Source organism: Oncorhynchus clarkii, chromosome 25 (assembly GCF_045791955.1).
Source record: "Oncorhynchus clarkii lewisi isolate Uvic-CL-2024 chromosome 25, UVic_Ocla_1.0, whole genome shotgun sequence".
NCBI lineage: Eukaryota > Metazoa > Chordata > Actinopteri > Salmoniformes > Salmonidae > Oncorhynchus > Oncorhynchus clarkii.
Window position 1 is genome coordinate 37,838,814 of NC_092171.1, and position 20,751 is coordinate 37,859,564.

A 20,751-nucleotide genomic window follows, 5' to 3' on the forward strand; every position below is an offset into this window, starting at 1 on the left:
GCGGCGCAGGTCCTAATCCAGGCACCTGTCATCTCCCATCTGCACTACTGCAACTCACAGTTGGCTGGGCTCCAGGCTTGTGCCATCCAACCCCTGGTTTTCAACTTTCTCAAGTTCTCTCATGTCCCCCTGCTCCTCCGCACACTCCACTGGCTTCCAGTCAAAGCTCGTATCCACTACAAGACCTTCTAGCTCTGACTCTACTGATAGCTAAGTTAGAGTAAAAATGTTATTTCTATGCCTGTGATATGTATGTGGCTGCCTCACCTAGCTATCTTAAGATGAATGAACTGTAAGTCACTCTTGATAAGAGCGTCTGATAAATGACTCAAATGTAAATGTTAGTAAAGTGACCGTTATAAATGTATGTGGGTATTACTGAGGGTGGCTCCCGATAGTGGCCAATATTTAACATGACAAAAATTGCCAAACAAAAACGGGGAAAAAAGCCTGGGCTATAATTAACACGTTCTAAAGCGCATACATGGACTCCGCAGGTTCAGCCCAACAGAAGCCTATAGCTTTGCTGTCAATTTCACCCATGTAAATTACGAGGGCACACAATTCAAATTCCACGTGTTAAGAGAGCCCTTGTAAAGCCTCTGCAAAAACAATATATCTAACACACTCAGACAGTCCGAGGATACCAGCTGGTTCTCTACTACACACCTCTAGCTGGTTCTCTACTACACACCTCTAGCTGGTTCTCTACTACACACCTCTAAGCTGGTTCTCTACTACACACCTCTAAGCTGGTTCTCTACTACACACCTCTAAGCTGGTTCTCTACTACACACCTCTAAGCTGGTTCTCTACTACACACCTCTAGCTGGTTCTCTACTACACACCTCTAAGCTGGTTCTCTACTACACACCTCTAAGCTGGTTCTCTACTACACACCTCTAGCTGGTTCTCTACTACACACCTCTAAGCTGGTTCTCTACTACACACCTCTAAGCTGGTTCTCTACTACACACCTCTAAGCTGGTTCTCTACTACACACCTCTAGCTGGTTCTCTACTACACACCTCTAAGCTGGTTCTCTACTACACACCTCTAAGCTGGTTCTCTACTACACACCTCTAAGCTGGTTCTCTACTAAACACCTCTAGCTGGTTCTCTACTACACACCTCTAAGCTGGTTCTCTACTACACACCTCTAAGCTGGTTATCTACTACACACCTCTAGCTGGTTCTCTACTACACACCTCTAAGCTGGTTCTCTACTACACACCTCTAGCTGGTTCTCTACTACACACCTCTAAGCTGGTTCTCTACTACACACCTCTAGCTGGTCTTGCATATTCAGTTTTTTCCTGTTGATTTGTTCTCTGCAATGTTCCTCAAACAAGGTGAGTAGCACCTCTGCTTTAGTTTCATTCTAGTCAACTCAGAAATGCAATATACAACACAAATTTAAAAACAACACAATATATATATTAAAAGGGCCATTTACATTCCATGTCCAATTCCTAAATGTCCAATTCCTGGTTGGTCATAATGGCCAGTCAAGCTCCTCAATTTACAATTCCTGGTTGGTCATAATGGTCAGTCACGCTGCTCAATTTACCATTCCTGGTTGGTCATAATGGCCAGTCAAGCTCCTCAATTTACAATTCCTGGTTGGTCATAATGGCCAGTCACACTCCTCAATTTACAATTCCTGGTTGGTCATAATGGCCATTCACGCTCCTCAATTTACAATTCCTGGTTGGTCATAATGGCCAGTCAAGCTCCTCAATTTACAATTCCTGGTTGGTCATAATGGCCAGTCACGCTTAGATCACGGATCAAGACTAAGGGCTCAATTCAATCCGTATTGCGGAAGATACACATTGAAATTGAAAGGCAATGTTCTTGCATTCACAGAGACTGCATTCACTATAAACGCTGCATATGTCGGCTCAAACAAAGATTACCTTTACATTTGAATGTAGACCTTCCGTGATACTTCTGCAATATGGATTGAATCCAGCCCTTAATTGGGACCTGATACATGGTTTTGTCTGTCCGAAAGGTACGGGAACCACCATTCAACTGGAGAACCAACAAAATCCAGCCTCTCAGCTGTGGTTGTAATTCTCCCTGGTGCTTGGCATCGTGTTGGGACCCTCCAATTCGATGACCTGCTCCTTGGTGTCATTACGGTCTCTGCCTCTTGCGGAGCTCCAGGATCTGGGGTATGTGGGCTCCAAGACGGGGGACCCCTTGGCGCCTCTTGCCCCCAGCGGGGCTGCCCACATCGAACTGCGCTCCTCGGAAGAGCTGGGCCTGCCGTTGACACAGCCCCAAGCGGCTCAGCAGAATCAGGACGTCCCCGTGGAAGGCTCGTGTCAGGATACCGTACAGGAAGGGGTTGGCACATGAGTTCAAAGGGTAAAATATCACCAGCAGCACCTGGAAGAGATAGAGAGATAAAAAGATGAGTCAATAAATGAGGATGATGATGAACAGATTTATCAAGTTGATGATGAAGATGAGGATGAATGATGAGATGATGATGATAATGAGCGAATGGATAGATGATGATGATCAGAGGATGATGGTAAAGAGAGAATGGATGATGATGAGAGGATGGATGGATGATGATGAGAGGATGGATGGATGATGATGATGATGATAGGATGAATAAATGGATAAAAAGAGGAGTGATGTGGAGGACCTTGGAGTCGGTGACGGTGATGAGTGGGTGGTGCAGCACAGCAGACAGGCCATAGAAGGAGATGGGTGCCAGACACAGGAAATTGGTGAAGATAAGCACGGCCATGCGTTTGGCCATGCTGGCGTCCCCTCGGCTCGACGGGTGCTGTGGGTTGTGCACCATGCAGTAGATGTGTACGTAGCACACGCTCACCAACACGAATGCGAGCACGTTCAGCATTAGCAGGGTGACCACGTAGACCATGGCCGCGGTTGAGTCTGTGTCCATGGGCAAGCAGATGCTAACCCTCTGGTAGCTGCTAACGCCAGCTAGCGGTAGCACGGCTAACACCAGGCAGAGCAGCCATCCGGCTAGCATTAGCACAACTATGTGGCGTAGTCGCACTTTCCTCTCGGGCCTCATGGCGAAGGTGATGGCGTGCCAGCGCTGGAGAGTAATGGCAGTCAGCGTGTAGACCGACAGCTCGCTGGCGAACACTGTGAGCACCCCAGCCAGTTGGCATCCGGCACCAGTCTGCCAGTCAATGGCGTAGTGGTGGTACTGGGAACGTGTGTAGAGGTCCACAGATGCGATGAGCAAGAGGTACACACCCATGAAGAGATCTGCCATGGCCAGGTTACACAGGAGGAAGCGGGTGATGGTCAGTTTGTAGTGGCTGGTCAGCAGGATGAACAGGAACAAGAGGTTAGCCAGAACGGCTAGCAAGCTAACCAGCCAAACAGACACCCGCAGGAAGCCCAGGCTCATCACGTCCTCACAGGGGTTGAAGGCATCGGGCAGAGGGGTGCAGGGGACCCCCTGGTCCTCCCTGTCGTCATCGCACAGGGTATAGTCAAAGCCTTCGTCTGGGCCCTCCGTAGGGAACACTATGTAGAAGCACTCACCGGAGGGGGGACAGCTGTAGTTATCGTAGTAGTACTGGTAGTCGTAGGGGCTGCTGCTGGTGGGATGGAGGTGTTGGGAGTCTCGGGGGGAGGGGCTGCTTCTGGTGGGATGATGGTGCTGGGGGTTTCGGGGGGAGAGGTTGCTGCTGGTGGGATGGAGGTGTTGGGGGTCTCGGGGGGAGGGGCTGCTTCTGGTGGGATGATGGTGCTGGGGGTCTCGGGGGGAGAGGTTGCTTCTGGTGGGATGATGGTGCTGGGGGTCTCGGGGGGAAGGGTTGCTGCTGGTGGGATGGAGGTGTTGGGGGTCTCGGGGGGAGAGGTTGCTGCTGGTGGGATGGAGGTGTTGGGGGTCTCGGGGGGAGGGGCTGCTTCTGGTGGGATGATGGTGCTGGGGGTCTCGGGGGGAAGGGTTGCTGCTGGTGGGATGAGGGTGCTTGGGGTGCTGCCCCTCGTAGGCCTCAGAGGGGGTTCCAGAGGGCCTAGTTGATTGTTGTCGTCTTGTAGAGCTGGTCAGGTTGCAAATGACGGACTCCACGTGTCTAGAAGATTAAATATCTACATGAGCATGGTCCAATACAATGAGGGAAATAAGTATAGAATCGTTCCACCTCAAAAAGCACAAGGAGGAAGTTTCCGACACCCATCATCTCAGATTGTTCTGAAATTGTTTCTGTGGTTAGAAACAGATAAGATTAACATTCCTGAAACCTTATTTTGTTGAAAGATGATTTGAAGTCGGAGAAATTAAGCGTACTCAATATGGTACCCAACATCGGATTTGGACCAAACCTTTTCTTAACAATGGGTAACGGACAAAAGCCACCCATGGACCCCCCAAAGCCCACACTAAGCCCACCCCAATGGTCGGTATACAGTATCAGTTCTCTGTTTGACAAGTACTATGAAGCTGTGGCTTGGAGTATTGCTAATTCATACTATGCAATGTTTTATTTTTTCCTGTTCAGAAAAATTAGCCATTGAAGATCTTGCATTTCTCCCCAATACAGTGTGAAACTACCGGGTGTTGTCCACTAGATGCCACTGCTCTTGCTTTTACTACCACACTCTTTCATCCATTTCTCTGTTCTCTTGTGTTTATTAAATGGGTCACACATTTTTTTCCAACTTTGGGAAGAAAACCAATGTCTTTTGCTCATGATGAAGACAAATTGCGTGCTCATTCTCAGAAGTGGCGCCGCCATGAAAGCACCTCAGTTTGTACATCTCTTAGCAACCAAAAGCTTTAACCCAGCTCCTCTTGATTAGTCCAACAATGACAGCTCTCTGAGAGGGCTTTTCCTATGGTGCAATTATCATATGAGGACTTTTGCTACAAGCCCAGAAATGTGATGGCTAGTGACTAAAATGTTGTGAGAACCCTACTAAATTAATACAATTACACAGCAGTCTCTATATGTTGTTTGATTAGTGACATTTAACCTTAAACCCAACCCGATACCATTACCAGCAGCAACACACTATACAGCAGTTGGGGCTTTAACCATTGAAGACCCTCAGAGACCATAAGACTTGTGGTGGAAAATTACAAAACTACATAAAGAATTGTCTCTTGTTAAACAGCACCAGTCAAAAGTTTGGACACACCTACTCATTCAAGAGTTTCTTAATTTGTACTATTTTCTACATTATAGAATTATAGTGAAGACATCAACACTATGAAATAAGGCATATGGAATCATGTAGTAACCAAAAAAGTGTTAAACAAATCAAAATATATTTTAGATTCTTCAAGGTGCCTTGATGACAGCTTTGCACACTTTTGGCATTCTCTCAACACGAGAGCCAGCAAATCTGGCAGGAAATGAGCTGGCAACCAAAGGGATGCTGGTATCAAATCCTAGCTGTCATTGCTTACTGTTGTTCCCTTGAGCAAGGCACTTAACCCCCCACAACAAAGCTGCCTGAGTGCCCAGTGGGGCAGCTCCCTGCACCTCTCCAAAATCCAGTGTGTACATTTGATGTTGGAAGTTTACATACACTTAGGTTGGAGTCAGTAATACTCCTTTTTCAACCACTCCCCAAATTTCTTGTTAACAAACCAGTTTCAGCAAATTGGTTAGGACATCTAATTTGTGCATGACACATTTAATTTTTCCAACAATTGTTTACAGACAGACTTTATCACTTATAATTCACTGTATCACAATTCCAGTGCGTCAGAAGTTTACATACACTAAGTTGACTGTGCCTTTAAACAGTTTGGAAAAATCAAGAAAATGAAATCATGGCTTTAGAAGCTTCTGATAGGCTAATAGGCTAATTGACATAAATTGAGTCAATTGGAGGTGTACCTGTGGACGTATTACCTTCAAACTCAGTGCCTCTTCGCTTGACATCATGGGAAAATCAAAAGAAATCAGCCAAGACCTCAGAAAGTCTGGTTCATTCTTGGGAGCAATTTCTAAACACCTGAAGGTACCACGTTCATCTGTACAAACAATAGTATGAAAGTATAAACACCATGGGACCACACAGCCGTCATACCGCTCAGGAAGGAGGCGCGTTCTGTCTCTGAGAGATGAACGTACTTTGGTGCAAAAAGTGCAAATCAATCCCAGAGCAACAGCAAAGGGCCTTGTGAAGATGCTGGAGGAAACAGGTACAAAAGTATCTATATCCACAGTAAAACGAGTCCTATATCGACATAACCTGAACGGCCGCTCAGCAAGGAAGAAGCTACTGCTCCAAAACCGCAATAAAGAAGCCAGACTACGGTTTGAAACTGCACATGGGGACAAAGTTCGTCCTTATTGCAGAAATGTCCTCTGGTCTGATGAAACAGAAATAGAACTGTTTGGCCATAAAGATCATCGTTATGTTTGGAGGAAAAAGGGAGAGGCTTGCATGCCGAAGAACACCATCCCAACCGTGAAGCCCAGGGGTGGCAGCATCATGTTGTGGGGGTGCTTTGCTGCAGGAGGGACTGATGCACTTCACAAAATAGATGTCTACATGAGGACAGAAAATTACGTGGATATATTGAAGCAACATCTCAAGACATCAGTCAGGAAGTTAAAGCTTGGTCGCAAATGGGTCTTCCAAATGGACAATGACCCCAAGCATACTTCAAAAAGATGTGGCAAAATGGCTTAAGGGCAACAATGTCAAGGTATTGGAGTGACCATCACAAAGCCCTAACCTCAATCATATTGAAGATTTGTGGGCAGAACTGAAAAAGTGTGTGTGAGCAAGGAGGCCTAAAAACCTGACTCAGTTACACCAGCTCTGTCAGGAGGAATGGGCCAAAATTCACCCAACTTATTGTGGGAAGCTTGTGGAAGGCTACCACAAACATTTGAACCAAGTTAAACAATTTAAAGGCAATGCTACCAAATACTAATTGAGTGTATGTAAACTTCTAACCCACTGGGAATGTGATGAAAGAAATGAAAGCTGAAATAAATCATTCCCTCTACTATTATTCTGACAGGTCACATTCTTTTAAAAAAAAGTGGTGATCCTAACTGACCTAAGACAGAATTTTTACTAGGACTAAATGTCAGGAATTGTGAAAACTAATTTTAAATGTATCTGGCTAAAGTGTATGTAAACCTCTGACTTCAACTGTATAATCGATTACTAGAGATTTGATGAAGTAAGGATGGATCTAAATGATTAATAATGTACATCTGTACAGACAGATGGCATTGACAAAGAGATCTACAGACAGATGGCATTGACAAGAGATCTACAGACAGATGGTATTGACAGAGAGCTCTACAGACAGATGGCATTGACAGAGAGATCTACAGACAGATGGCATTGACAGAGAGATCTACAGACAGATGGCATTGACAGAGAGATCTACAGACAGATGGCATTGACAGAGAGATCTACAGACAGATGGCATTGACAGAGAGATCTACAGACCGATGGCATTAACAGAGAGATCTACAGACAGATGGCATGGACAGAGAGATCTACAGACAGATGGCATTGACAGAGAGATCTACAGACCGATGGCATTGACAGAGAGACTGAGCTCTAGAGCAAACAACAGACAGGTTTTTTTTAAACCAAGGGTAATGGAAACAGGAGGAGGTGTGTCTTCTGATTAGCGGCTGATTGATGACTGATTGGGGAATGATGATTGCCACCTGTGAGGAGGGGAGAATGAGAGAAAAGAAATACACACACACACACAGGATACACACATAGAATACCTGTATCCGTAACAAGCGTTATATGACTGTCTAAATGCTTATGGGATTATTTTCCGTCCAGGTATTACATTTAGAGAAAACTGCCCTTAAATTCTAAAGAAAATATTATCTGCTTTTATTACAAGGCGCCAGATCTGGATTTGAGTCAATGGATGTTGATTTAATTTGTTTGACTGCTAATCTATTCCTTTTGTGCATGTGAGAATCTCTTCGGATAAACTAGGGGGCAGTATTTAGATTTTTGGATGAAAAACGTACCCAAAATGAAACTGCCTATTACTCATGCCCAGAATCTAGAACATGCATATAATTGTCAGATTAGGGTAGAAAACACTCAAGTTTCCAAAACTGTCACAAATATTGTCTGTGAGTATAACAGAACTGATATTGCAGGCGAAAACCTGAGGAAAATCAAACCAGGAAGTGGCTTCTATTTTGAAAGCTCCATGTTCCATAGCCTGCCTTCGCTCCATTTAAAGGGATATCAACCAGATTCCTTTTCCTATGACTTCCTCAAGCTGTGAAGTCTTTAGACATAGTTTCAGGCTTTTATTTGGAAAAATGAGCGAGAAAGAACCCAATGTGGATGGCTGTGTGCCAGCAGAGTTTTTCATGCGCAACAGCCATTTTCTTTCTCTCGCCCATGGAAGAAGTTACATTCCGGTTGACATATTTTCGATTAGATATTGTAAAAACAACCTGAGGATTGAGAGCCTGTTTGCAGACAGACTGAATGGGTTTTAATGTTGTACCACAAGCATGGACTCAACTCGTCAAGCAGTATGTTAAGTGAGGGAGTATCATGGACTTGAAGTACAGTTTTACTACCTCTGTAGTATTAGAAATTATTAGAAACATTTTTCACCTGCTTTTTAAAAGGTTGGAATCAAGTATGATGCCAAGGTACTTAAAATCGGATAATAACTGGAGCTTCTCCCCTGACAAATAGACATCTGGTATCAGTTGTCCTCTTTGTGAGGAACATGCAAACTGTTTTTTTTTTACATTGAGATGCTAACATGAGTCCCTGAGAGCAACTTTGGAACCTGGACCATTACAGTAGTTAGTTCTTGTGCAACTTGTTGTTTGCTCATTGCATGCACATATATCACTGTATCATCTGCATACATTTGAACTTCAGACCTAGTACAGACAGAAGGCAGATCATTAATGTACAGGCGGAACAGTTCATTTAGACTATTACGCTGATGAGACAGCACCAACTTTTTGAAGGTTCTAGATTTGTTAAACAACAGGTTTATATTTTTACTAAATTAATGAAACAGATTAAAATTATTAGATTACTGGAAAGGGGTTACGGGTGTGTTTAATGTTTATTTTAGGTGCCGATTTCACTTAATGAAACACTGTAGTTTCTTAATTGTTTTGAGTAGGATACTCAAAACAATTATGACTATTTGTTGGTGTTTTTAAAATACTATGTTTTATTTACTGTGTGTTCTATTTCCCTTGGATTTAACTTGTTGAGGATAGGGGGCAGTATTTTCACTTTGGATGAATTGCGTGCCCATAGTGAACTGCATCCTACTCTGTCCTGGATTGCTAATATATACATAGAAAACACTCTGAAGTTTCTAAAACTGTTTGAATTTTGTCTGTGAGTATAACAGAACTCATAGGGCAGGCAATCTTCCAAACAAGAAGTGAAATTCTCAATGTGGGGCTACTTTGACATCATCGCCCCTCCTTTCCCAACAAGATATGGTTCTGGTAGAACTTCCTACGCGTTCCACTAGATGTCCTCATTTAGTAGAAAGTGGAATGGAGCATTTGCTGTGCACTTTGACCGAATGGGAGGGGAAATAGTCAGTGTCCCGACAGAATGACATTTTCCTGTGGAGCATTTCTCTCTGGGTGCCACCGCCGTTCCATTTGGCTGCAAATGAAAACGTATGATCCGGTTGGAACGTTATTGGATATATATGATAATAACATCCTGAAGATTGATTCTCTACTTAGTTAGATCAGTTTATTCGACCTGGAATATATATTTTGGAAGTTTCCGTGCGAGTTATCCTGGACCAGCAGTCAGTTTTTGGGCACGTGAGCTGAAAGTGAAAGCAAATGCAGCTACTTGGACACTAGTATTGGACATTATGGAACAAAACAACGATTTATTGTGGAACTAGGACTCCTTGCACTACATTCTGATGAAAGATCATCAAAGTTAAGGGAATATTTATGTTGTAATTTCGTATTTCTGTTGACTCCAACATGGAGGAGAAATACTTTTACGTCTGAGCGCTGTCTCAGATTATTGCAATGTTAGGCTTTTTCCGTAACGTAAAAAAAAAATGGCGTCAATGTAAACCGAGATTTGTGGATAAAAATATGCATATTATTGAACAAAACATAAATTTACTGTGTAACATGTCATATGAGTGTCATCTGATGAAGATTTTCAAAAGGTTAGTGATTCATTTTATCTCTAATCCTGCTTTTGTGACTCTATCTTTGGCTGGAAAAAATGGCTGCGTTTTCCCTTTGATTTGGTGGTGGTCTAACATTAATATTTGTTGTGTTTTCACTGTAAACATTTTTAAAAAATCGGACATGATGGGTAGGTGAACAAGATGTTTATCTTTCATTTGAGGTACTGGACTTAATGTGTGAAAGTTTTCTAAAGAATATTTTTGAATTCCCTGCACCACCTTTTCAGCTGAATGGGGGGTGGAGTTCCCTGAGGGGAATTCCTTGCCATAACAGGTTTAATGAGTTTCCATTAGTCTTAGTTCCAAGGTATCTTAAAGGGGCACACACGTGGAATTTTCTGAAGTTTTTATTTTCTGAGTTTTAATTAATTATTTTCATGAATTATTTTCACAAAGAAATGTACTGGAAACCTGGGATACGAGATGTATGAAATGTTTTTCTTTATGTCTAATATAATAAGAAACACTTCTTTGAAGGGCTTTTATGACCTCTGACCTCTGTCCTGACTTTCCAGTGTGGTTTGATCACCCTCATTGGAAAGCCATTTGGATAATGAGTTTATGGTCATTTGTAATACTGATTTGAAGGTAATTTGTAATATTAATAATTATGATGAAGTTTATAGTTCTTAGCAATATTTGTGATTTGGACCAATGTGAAGAAGGAGAGGGCGTTGCCTTTTACTAAGGGTAGGCTGCCTTAAATCTATTGTCCTATGACCATATTGTTTTTCTTTATGGAGTTCTTAAGAGTAGAGATTAAGAGATTTAAGAGATTTTAATTTGGTTTTGTTATTTTAAATGATGTTGTTTTATTTACTGACCAGTAGTAGTGTTTTTTTTTTTACACATTACTCACATGGGGAGTTATGTGTCAAAATGGGGAGGGAACTGTCCTCTGAGGTTTTGGATTGAAGTTTCCATGCCATGAGTGATATTTTGGGAGTGTATTGAGTGATATGTGAAGAAGTGTTTTTTTGTGTTGTTTGTTCTGTTCTGATACAAATCTCACCAGATTAGGTCTGTCGGATTGTTGGGATTTCTCCCGTTGGGTTATAGGTCTAACATCCTGAACCTGTGGCTCTGCGATGTAGTTGACAGTGTGATGGGGAGTATAAACCAATTTTAAAAAATACATTTCAATAGAATGTGTTGTTATTCTCTTTGACACATGTTTAGACATTGGTATTAATAATAATTGGTAAATGTAATAATTTATCATATAGTTAATGCTTGTCTGGATTTCCTGAATCAAAATGTAACTGAACTGAACAGTTGTTCTGAGCTGTCCTCTCGAGGTTATCATGAGCGGTGACGTCAGTCGGTGTGTTAATGCATGGAAGAGATAATTGGACCGAAGAGTGTGTGTGCCTCAAAAAAAAACTCTAACTGGCTGAAGAAAAGCGTCAACGGCGCTCAATACGACCCTGTCCACACCCCTTCTACCGAGAGACCTGAGTCCTGAACCAGCAACCAGTGTAAAGCATCTCTCATGTCTTTTCTCAGGAGTGTGACAGAAGTCCACATGGAGTGAGCATGGGGAGAAATCTGTTCCAAACGTCTCTTAAGTTGCTGGTATACTGGTTGACAAATGGACAAGACATAAATGGGTAGTGGCGGCCCAGGTGAGACATTGAAATTGGGACATTATCATGGCCATCCACTTTGAACAGTAAAGCTGTCAGAAGAGGACAATGAAGACGCCGGAAGATTGAGTACCTGAAGGGGAGATAGGTTGATTGTAGAGGTCTGCACACTACATACATTTATAGTCATTTAGATCAAGAATGCGTTAAGATACTGATCTGTATTATAATCGTGATAAGAAATTTAATAGTAGAATTACAGGATAATTATACTGGATGTCAATATAAATGTACATTCTACCAATGTTGATGTGTGTTAATTCCAGGGGTTTTGACTTTGAGTGATAGGACCAATTTGAATCACTGAGCAATGTCATTCTAAATGTTGGTTGAATAATTAATTGTGTTTTGATTATGATTTGGAAACTGAAGGATTGATTTGAGTTTAATATCTTAATAACTATATGAGTGAAGCAATTAATGTATTATGATTTGATTGTTTTGATTGTTGTTATGAATTAAATATGGTGACACTATTCTCAGCATGCCCTGGTGAATGGAGAGGGTGAACTCTCACCCAGAGAGTGAAACTGATCCTAATCTATTTGATCAATAGGCATTGCCTTATAAATAGTGGAATCATGATGCTTATCTTGGGTCATGTTCATTAGGCACCAACGGAATACATTTTACTTAAACCAGGAGGCACAACCTGGACATGTCCAACAAGATATGCTAATCTTAGTTTCTGGGATGGAAATACTTATTTCCACCATGCTGATCCATTGGAGTGTGATAGATAACTAAAGCTTATTTTATTAAACTCCATTGTTGCATGCACTGCATTATGCATTAAAAGCTGTGCTTTTCACTGTCTATGAAGATATAGCTTTGAATCTCATAAACTGTATGCATCATTAGTTTTTCTTTGTGGGTTCGTGCAAGTGACTGTGTATCGTAACCTCCCCAGACAAATTGGTAGAGTGCTTAGAATAAGTGTTGGAGGATGAAATGGGAGTCAGTGCTAAGTTTCTTGGGAGGAAGCTGAGCCAGTGATACAGCAGCCGGTCATGTGCAGGAACCCATGAGTTATTGCTGTTATGCTTCTTGGTTTATGTAGAATGTATGCATTTTCTACACGTGAATGAATGTTCTCAAATCTTGAAATGTTCTTTTAAGTTGAGAGGACTCTCAAAACGGGGGAATGAGAGCAAAATTGCAAGATTATGTTACAATACTTTTATTGCATCAAATGGTTGTTTTATTGCAACAGAATAAAGCGGTTGTTAGAAAGCTCATCTGTGTGTGTTCTACTGAGGATGGGCGACTGGGAGATCTACCACGTCTTTGAGGATACCGCATTCCGGTGCATGAGTTTGTTGTTCTATACGGTAATGTTTCTGTTCTATACGGTAATCAGGGAGAGATGGCTCCAGTATGGAGTTGGGGGGGGGCTGACACTGGTCTCTACACAATGAGTTCTCATGTTTTTTTACAGCAGATTCTGTCTGCTATGAATTATAAGTATCTTTCATACAAATCTTAACCTTGTGACCCATTCCATACATGATGTTGTGTCATGTAAACTGAAGGAGGATGGACTTTGCTATAAAATGCTGTGGCTCAAACCAGCTGGTTGAGTTCTCAGTGATCACCTCCAGGGGTGATTACCGACCAGCTGGTTGAGTTCTCAGTGATCACCTCCAGGGGTGATTACCAACCAGGTGGTTGAGTTCTCAGTGATCACCTCCGTTAGTGATTACCGACCAGGTGGTTGAGTTCTCAGTGATCACCTCCAGGGGTGATTACCGACCAGGTGGTTGAGTTCTCAGTGATCACCTCCGTTAGTGATTACCGACCAGGTGGTTGAGTTCTCAGTGATCACCTCCAGGGGTGATTACCGACCAGGTGGTTGAGTTCTCAGTGATCACCTCCAGGGGTGATTACCGACCAGCTGGTTGAGTTCTCAGTGATCACCTCCAGGGGTGATTACCGGCCAGCTGGTTGAGTTCTCAGTGATCACCTCGAGGGGTGATTACCGGCCAGCTGGTTGAGTTCTCAGTGATCACCTCCAGGGGTGATTACCGACCAGCTCCATTACTGCACTAATTAAATAATACAGTTTAATTGTTTTGGAGAAATGTTAAAAGTCTATCTTTCTTGATTACAATAATTCCACCACAAATAACTCCTCATGTATAGGAAAAGAGGAGAGACATATGGATATGGAGAGGCTGGCTCTATAATAGTCAATGAGCTGGATACATGTTGCTTGATGACATAAGGACGGGATAAATAATTCATCCACGGACACTGGGACTTAAATGTTTAATTAGAACTGGGCTGCCCAACCCTTTTCCTGGAGAGCTACTGTCACTTAGTGTTGTTGTTCCAAACCTTATCTAGCACACCTGATTCTAATGTTTAACTGGTTGATAAACTGAATCAGGTTAGTTACTACTGACTCTGGATTGAAAATCTATAGGAGGTGCAGCTCAGCAGGAAATAGGGTTGGGCAATCCTGAATTAAAGCAACTAACAAAATGTGATTTCCACACATCCACTGATTTCAAAGGTCAAATAATATGTATGGCAAAAATATAAAAGAGGACTTTTATACACTTTTTCACACATGCTCCCATGTGTGTTTTACTAAAAACGTGTTTTGTAACGTTGTTTAAACCACACTTGACAGCATCTGCAGATCGTAGTGTGAAGAGTTATTTTGTTCTCCCTATTCTGAGTACCCAATTCAGCATCCCCCCAACACACACACACACACACACACACACACACACACACAGACATGTGCACACACACGTGTACACACACAGACACATGCACACACACGTGTACACACATCAGTGAAAGAAGCATGAAACAGGAGCGTGGGAAACTGGTCTGTTGTATAAAAGTTATTTATTTCTTACCCTCTCCTCCTCTTCACTTTGCTCAGTCCACAGCAGTGACTGGGGTAGGTGAGCTCAGCACTCTGCAGATGCTGGAAGGCCCTCAGGGGGGGTAGTTTCTTGAGGGCCCAAGTGTTTTTAGCTTTGAGTTTCTGAACAGCCTCCAGACCCATTGTGGGTAAGGAGTTCACTCTTGATTCGGAAACGTCTCTGGGGGGGGACAGAAGAGGGGAGCGGAATTCACTTTCTATTCTCAGCTCACAACAAAACCCCAAAACAATGATGTGTTTTAGTTGTTTCCAGTTTGAATGTGAAATCTCCTGTGTTTTCCTGGACTTCATTTTATTTTATTTTATTGTTGTACATGTTACCCCTTTTCGTTCTCCAATTGCATGACATCCAATTGATAGTTACAGTCTTGTTCCATCACTGCAACTCCCATACGGACTTGGGAGAGGGGAAGGTCGAGAGCCTTGCATCCTCCGAAACATGACCCTGACAAGCCGCACTGCTTATTGACACACTGCTGGCTTAACCACGGAAGCCAGCCGCACCAATTTGTTAGGAAGAAACACCGTACAACTGGCAACCGAAGTCAGCGTGCATGCGTCCGGCTGCCAAAAGGAGTCGCTAGAGCACAATGGGACAAGAACATCCCAGGCGGTCAAACCCTCCCCTAACCGAGACGACGCTGGGCCCGAATGTGTGACGCCTCATGGGTCTCCCTGTCGCGGCCGCCTGCAACACAGCCCGGGATTAAACCTGGATCTGTGGTGATAAGTGTGGCGATGCAGTGCCATAGACTGGGAGGCCACATGGGAGGCCACTTCCTGCACTTTTGTATGGAAAACTTTTCAGACAAGGTTGAATAAAAAGGCTCCTGAAAGGGATTAGGGGACTTTGGCACAGTTGCATGGCTTGATGTCTTCCCAACATCTGTCCCATTTCTTAAAACCTCTATGGGATCATTGCCCCCCTGAGGGACGGTTGAGCTAACATAGGCAAATGTGATTAGCATGAGGTTGTAAGTAACAAAACAAATTCCCAGGACATAGACATATCTGATATGAGCAGAAAGCATATATTCTTGTTAATCTAACAGCACTGTCCAATTTACAGTAGCTATTACAATGAAATAACACCATGCTATTGTTTGAAGAGAGTGCACAATTATGAACTTGAAAATGTATTAATAAACCAATTAGGCATATTTGGGCAGTCTTGATACAACATTTTGAACAGATATGCAATGGTTCATTGGATCAGTCTAAAACTTTGCACGTACACTGCTGCCATCTAGTGGCCAAGATAGAAATTGCGCCTGGGCTGGAATAATACATTATTGCATTTCTCTTGCATTTCAAAGATGATGGTACCAGATCTAATGTGTTATATTCTCCTACATTAATTTCACATTTCCACAAACTTCAAAGTGTTTCCTTTCAAATGGTATCAAGAATATGCATATCCTTGCTTCAGGCCATTTTAGGCGAAAATTGGAAAAAAATGGTTGGATCCTTAAGAGATTCAAGAGTAAAAGCCTTTCACTCACAGAAGAGTTGGCCCGCTGATCACGCCAGAAAATGTCCTCTCGTCCAACCGCACCAGATCCACATTCCTATAGAGGTACCTAAATAGAAAAGGTGGACAGAATGAGAAAGAGAGAAGAGTGTAGAATGGAAGAAAGGGTTATTAATGTAACGGAGAGAAGAACAGCTTCTGCTAAGCTCATACTGCTGAGCTAATACTGCTAAGCTAATACTGCTAGGTTAGCACACTGATGCCGGCTTCACAAAGACAGTGAGAGGAAGGTTGGGTAAACAGTTGGGTCACACTTTACTTAAAGCCTGCAGTTAAAATGCTTTATAACCCCTGCCATGATAATGCTTTATAACCCCTGCCGTTATAATGCTTTATAACCCCTGCCGTGATAATGCTTTATAACTCCTGCAGTTATAATGCTTTATAACCCTTGCCGCTATAATGCTTTATAACCCCTACCGTTATAATGCTTTATAACCCCTGCCGTTATAATGCTTTATAACCCCTGCCTTTATAATGCTTTATAACCCCTGCCTTTGCACCAATAGTTTTATTTCTGCCAGTAAGAGTTTCGATCAGTAAAATACTCAGGCAAATAGTCTAAAGAGACCTCCAGATAGTCTTGTTTACAGACCCCCCCCCCCCTTCCGCAAATCACATTGTCACTACTCACCTTTTCACCATGCTAGCTGATGTGTGCTGAGCGTTCTGGCACAATAATAGTTGCCATGCATCACCCAGGTGGGTGCCACACATTGGTGGTGGATGAGGTGAGATTCCCTGTTACTATTTAAAGCACAGTTGGTTGAAAGGCGCTATATACATCCATTAGTATTACTACTGTTACTACATACACTTCCTCCAGTCTGGTTCCATTGAAGGCGTAGGGTTGGATGTCCGTCAGACCGTTGCTGTTCAGCATCCTGCCAAACAACACAGCAGCTAATGGGGATCCATAATAAATACAAATACAGGTGTTCACTAGAGTTACAGCTTCGTCTTTCATCTTCCTAGTTTCTTCTGTTACATACACAGCCATCTGGCCAGAGAGATCAACTGTAGCTAGGTTGCACTGACCTGTTAAACCCTGACATGATGTAATAGTAATTCTCTGAGAGAACATTTGTGATACCACCTACTAGGACAGAGCTAGTTAGTTAGTTAGTATGTTAACGACCAGAGGAAATGGATCAGGCCAAGCTCCAATCATACACATAGTATGTACAGCAGAACTAGATGAAACAATCCACAGTTCACTTACAGGGTGATTTCATTCTCTGAGATCCCATTGAATGAGTTGGCAGGAATTTCTCTGATGAAGAGGTTATCCACAATTTCCCTGAGAGAGAGAGAGAGAGAGAGAGAGAGATAATCAATGTCTGTTGGTGAATGTCTGTTCTGATTATTATCTACCAGCCCCAATGTCTGTTGCTGAATGTCTGTTCTGATTATTATCTACCAGCCCCAATGGCCAAACTTTATTGAGCTAGTAATGCAACACTGTTATTGATGCAATGGCTGGAAACATTGTTTTATATCACTGGCTCAACTACAGATCATATTCTTTCACAAATAGGAGAAATTCTATGGTGGACGGTGAACAGAGGGAGGGATAGAGCTTTGAATTAGAATAGTCGAATGGTCATCAACCTCCTCATGACGGGATAAATGTGGCGGCAGGTAGCCTAGCTGCTAAGAGCATTGGTCCAGTAAATTTTTATTTTACTAGGCAAGTCAGTTATGAACAAATTCTTATTTGCAATGACGGCCTAGGAACAGTGGGTTAACTGCCTGTTCAGGGGCAGAACGACAGATTTGTACCTTGTCAGCTCGGGGATTCGAACTTGCAACCTTTCGGTTACTAGTCCAACGCTCTAACCACTAGGCTACCCTGCCGCCCCAATGACAGGTCGTTGTCTCGAATCCCCAAGCCGACTAGGTAAAGAATCTCTCCTGTAAGTCGCTCTGGATAGGAACATCTGCTAAATGACTAAAGTCTAAATAAAGGTCAGTCATTTTGGTCAACCATGTTTTTTTTCAAATGCACTCTGTTTGTTAGTTAGCTTGCCAAACAGATCATAACATTTTGCATGCGGGAAAAGAGTAGGCTACCTTCGCTTCAATTAGCTCAAAGTTTTTTCTCCCCAATTTCGTGGTATCCAATTGTTGTAGTAGCTACTATCTTGTCTCATTGCTACAACTCCCGTACGGGCTCGGGAGAGACGAAGGCTGAATGTCATGCGTCCTCTTAACACAGCGCGCATCCAACCCGGAAGCCACCAATGTGTCGGAGGCTACACCGTGCACCTGGCAACCTTGGCTAGCGCGCACTGGGCCCGGCCCGCCACAGGAGTCGCTGGTGCGCGATGAGACAAGGAGATCCCTACCGACCAATCCCTCCCTAACCCGGACGACGCTAGGCCAATTGTGCATCGCCCCACGGACCTCCCGGTCGCGGCCGGTTACGACAGAGCCTGGGCGCGAACCCAGGGACTCTGATGGCACAGCTGGCGCTGCAGTACAGCGCCCTTAACCACTGCGCCACCCGGGAGGCCAAAGTGTATGTTCTTATACAGATTTTTTTTTTTATAAAACCTGTATAAACTATATTTATATTATATGACAGTATTAAGTTGGCAATAATTATATTATACCATTTCTGATACATCACTTTTATTCTCCTGCATAGTAAAATCAGGATTATGCCTCTACTGCCAATCATTCCAACTTGACCGGTTTGGATTTATGACATAGCCCCTCTAGTAATTTAATAGGATCTCTATGAGATAGAGATACTCCTGGGTCTCTGCACCACGGCCTTTATTTTTACAGTACCTGTCTACAATTGGCATAAGTGGCTGGAGTAGCAAGACATCAAGACATCGGGACTAGAGGTTGACGCAAAGGGAGTAAAAATAGAATTCCTGTCCCGTCTTGTCAAAAATGAACCAAGACTGTTCTCAGAGCAGATCTGGTTGGAGCTAGATACATTAAGTTGAAGTGGCGTCCTAGACTATTTTGGTATTTTAGCTAACCTTAACCATAACCCTTTTCTTAACCTTAACCTAATGATCCTAACCTGCTGTGTATGCTCATCAAAACCAGCAGGCCTGCCCTGACAGCATTGTGAGTAACCATAGCAACTGCTATGTTTGGCTGCTGTTCAGTTCTCACCAGACAGTAGCCTGCCCTGCACACACAGCTGATAGCAACTATATTACCAGATTTTGGCAATGAAGGCGGGCTGCCTTCTACTTACTCAGAGTCAGATGAACTCATGATATGGCCTTGTGCAATTATCTCCGAGTGTTTTTTGAAGGAACAATTAGGCTTGACCGGAAGCGTTGTTGGTACTAGGAAGAGCTAGCTACGCTGCTTCAGGGCGCGTGTCCCGCTCTCCGGTTGGTATTTAATTAAACCGCTGCTGCGTACTCGATTCCTTCATGCCAAAGAAAAACTCTAATACATTTTTGTTAAAACATGACTTTTTCTTTTAAATTGCTTTAATGTTAGTGATGGGTCCTTGGCTGCAACAAGACGCTGCAACATTCACTGACGTAAATTAGTGACTGGCTATAAATTGAGTGAAGAGCGAGGGTAGGGGGAAATGACAATATATATATTTTTTTTTATTAAGCCCACTATATTAGGCCTACACAGTTCATTTGTTTCATGAAATGCTCCACACATGACATACAGTATTTCTACATCCCCCATACAGTATTTCTACATCCCCCCATACAGTATTTCTACATCCCCCCATACAGTATTTCTACACCCCCCCATACAGTATTTCTACATCCCCCCATACAGTATTTCTACACCCCCCATACAGTATTTATACACCCCCCATACAGTATTTCTACACCCCCACACAGTATTTCTACACCCCCCCATACAGTATTTCTACACCCCCCCATACAGTATTTCTACACCCCCCCATACAGTATTTCTACACCCCCCCATACAGTATTTCTACACCCCCCCATACAGTATTTCTATATCCCCCCCATGCAGTATTTCTACATCCCCCCATACAGTATTTCTACACCCCCCATACAGTATTTCTACACCCCCCCATACAGTATTTCTACACCCCCCATACAGTATTTCTACACCCCCCATACAGTATTTCTACACCCCCATACAGTATTTCTACATCCCCCCATACAGTATTTCTACACCCCCCATACAGTATTTCTACATCCCCCCATACAGTATTTCTACACCCCCCATACAGTATTTCTACACCCCCACACAGTATTTCTACACCCCCACACAGTATATCTACACCCCCCATACAGTATTTCTACATCCCCATACAGTATTTCTACACCCCCCATACAGTATTTCTACACCCCCATACAGTATTTCTACACCCCCCCATACAGTATTTCTACACCCCCCATACAGTATTTCTACACCCCCATACAGTATTTCTACACCCCCCATACAGTATTTCTACATCCCCCACATACAGTATTTCTACACCCCCATACAGTATTTCTACAACCCCCATACAGTATTTCTA

The 20,751-nt window shown here is 43.0% G+C and overlaps 1 protein-coding gene across 1 annotated transcript in view; it reads right to left on the reverse strand.

Annotated features, from left to right (window-relative positions):
- Positions 1-2,142: 2,142 nt before the first annotated feature.
- The window catches only part of LOC139383778 (thyrotropin receptor-like), a 31,553-nt gene continuing 12,944 nt past the window's right edge, over positions 2,143-20,751 (reverse strand). The window contains exons 6-12 of the mRNA XM_071128350.1: positions 17,482-17,559; positions 17,075-17,143; positions 16,231-16,308; positions 14,700-14,888; positions 3,666-4,085; positions 2,663-3,596; positions 2,143-2,397 (exon numbers count right to left, since the gene is read on the reverse strand). Coding sequence (XP_070984451.1) covers positions 2,143-2,397; positions 2,663-3,596; positions 3,666-4,085; positions 14,700-14,888; positions 16,231-16,308; positions 17,075-17,143; positions 17,482-17,559 — 2,023 coding nt within the window. The remainder of the gene's footprint in view (positions 2,398-2,662; positions 3,597-3,665; positions 4,086-14,699; positions 14,889-16,230; positions 16,309-17,074; positions 17,144-17,481; positions 17,560-20,751) is intronic.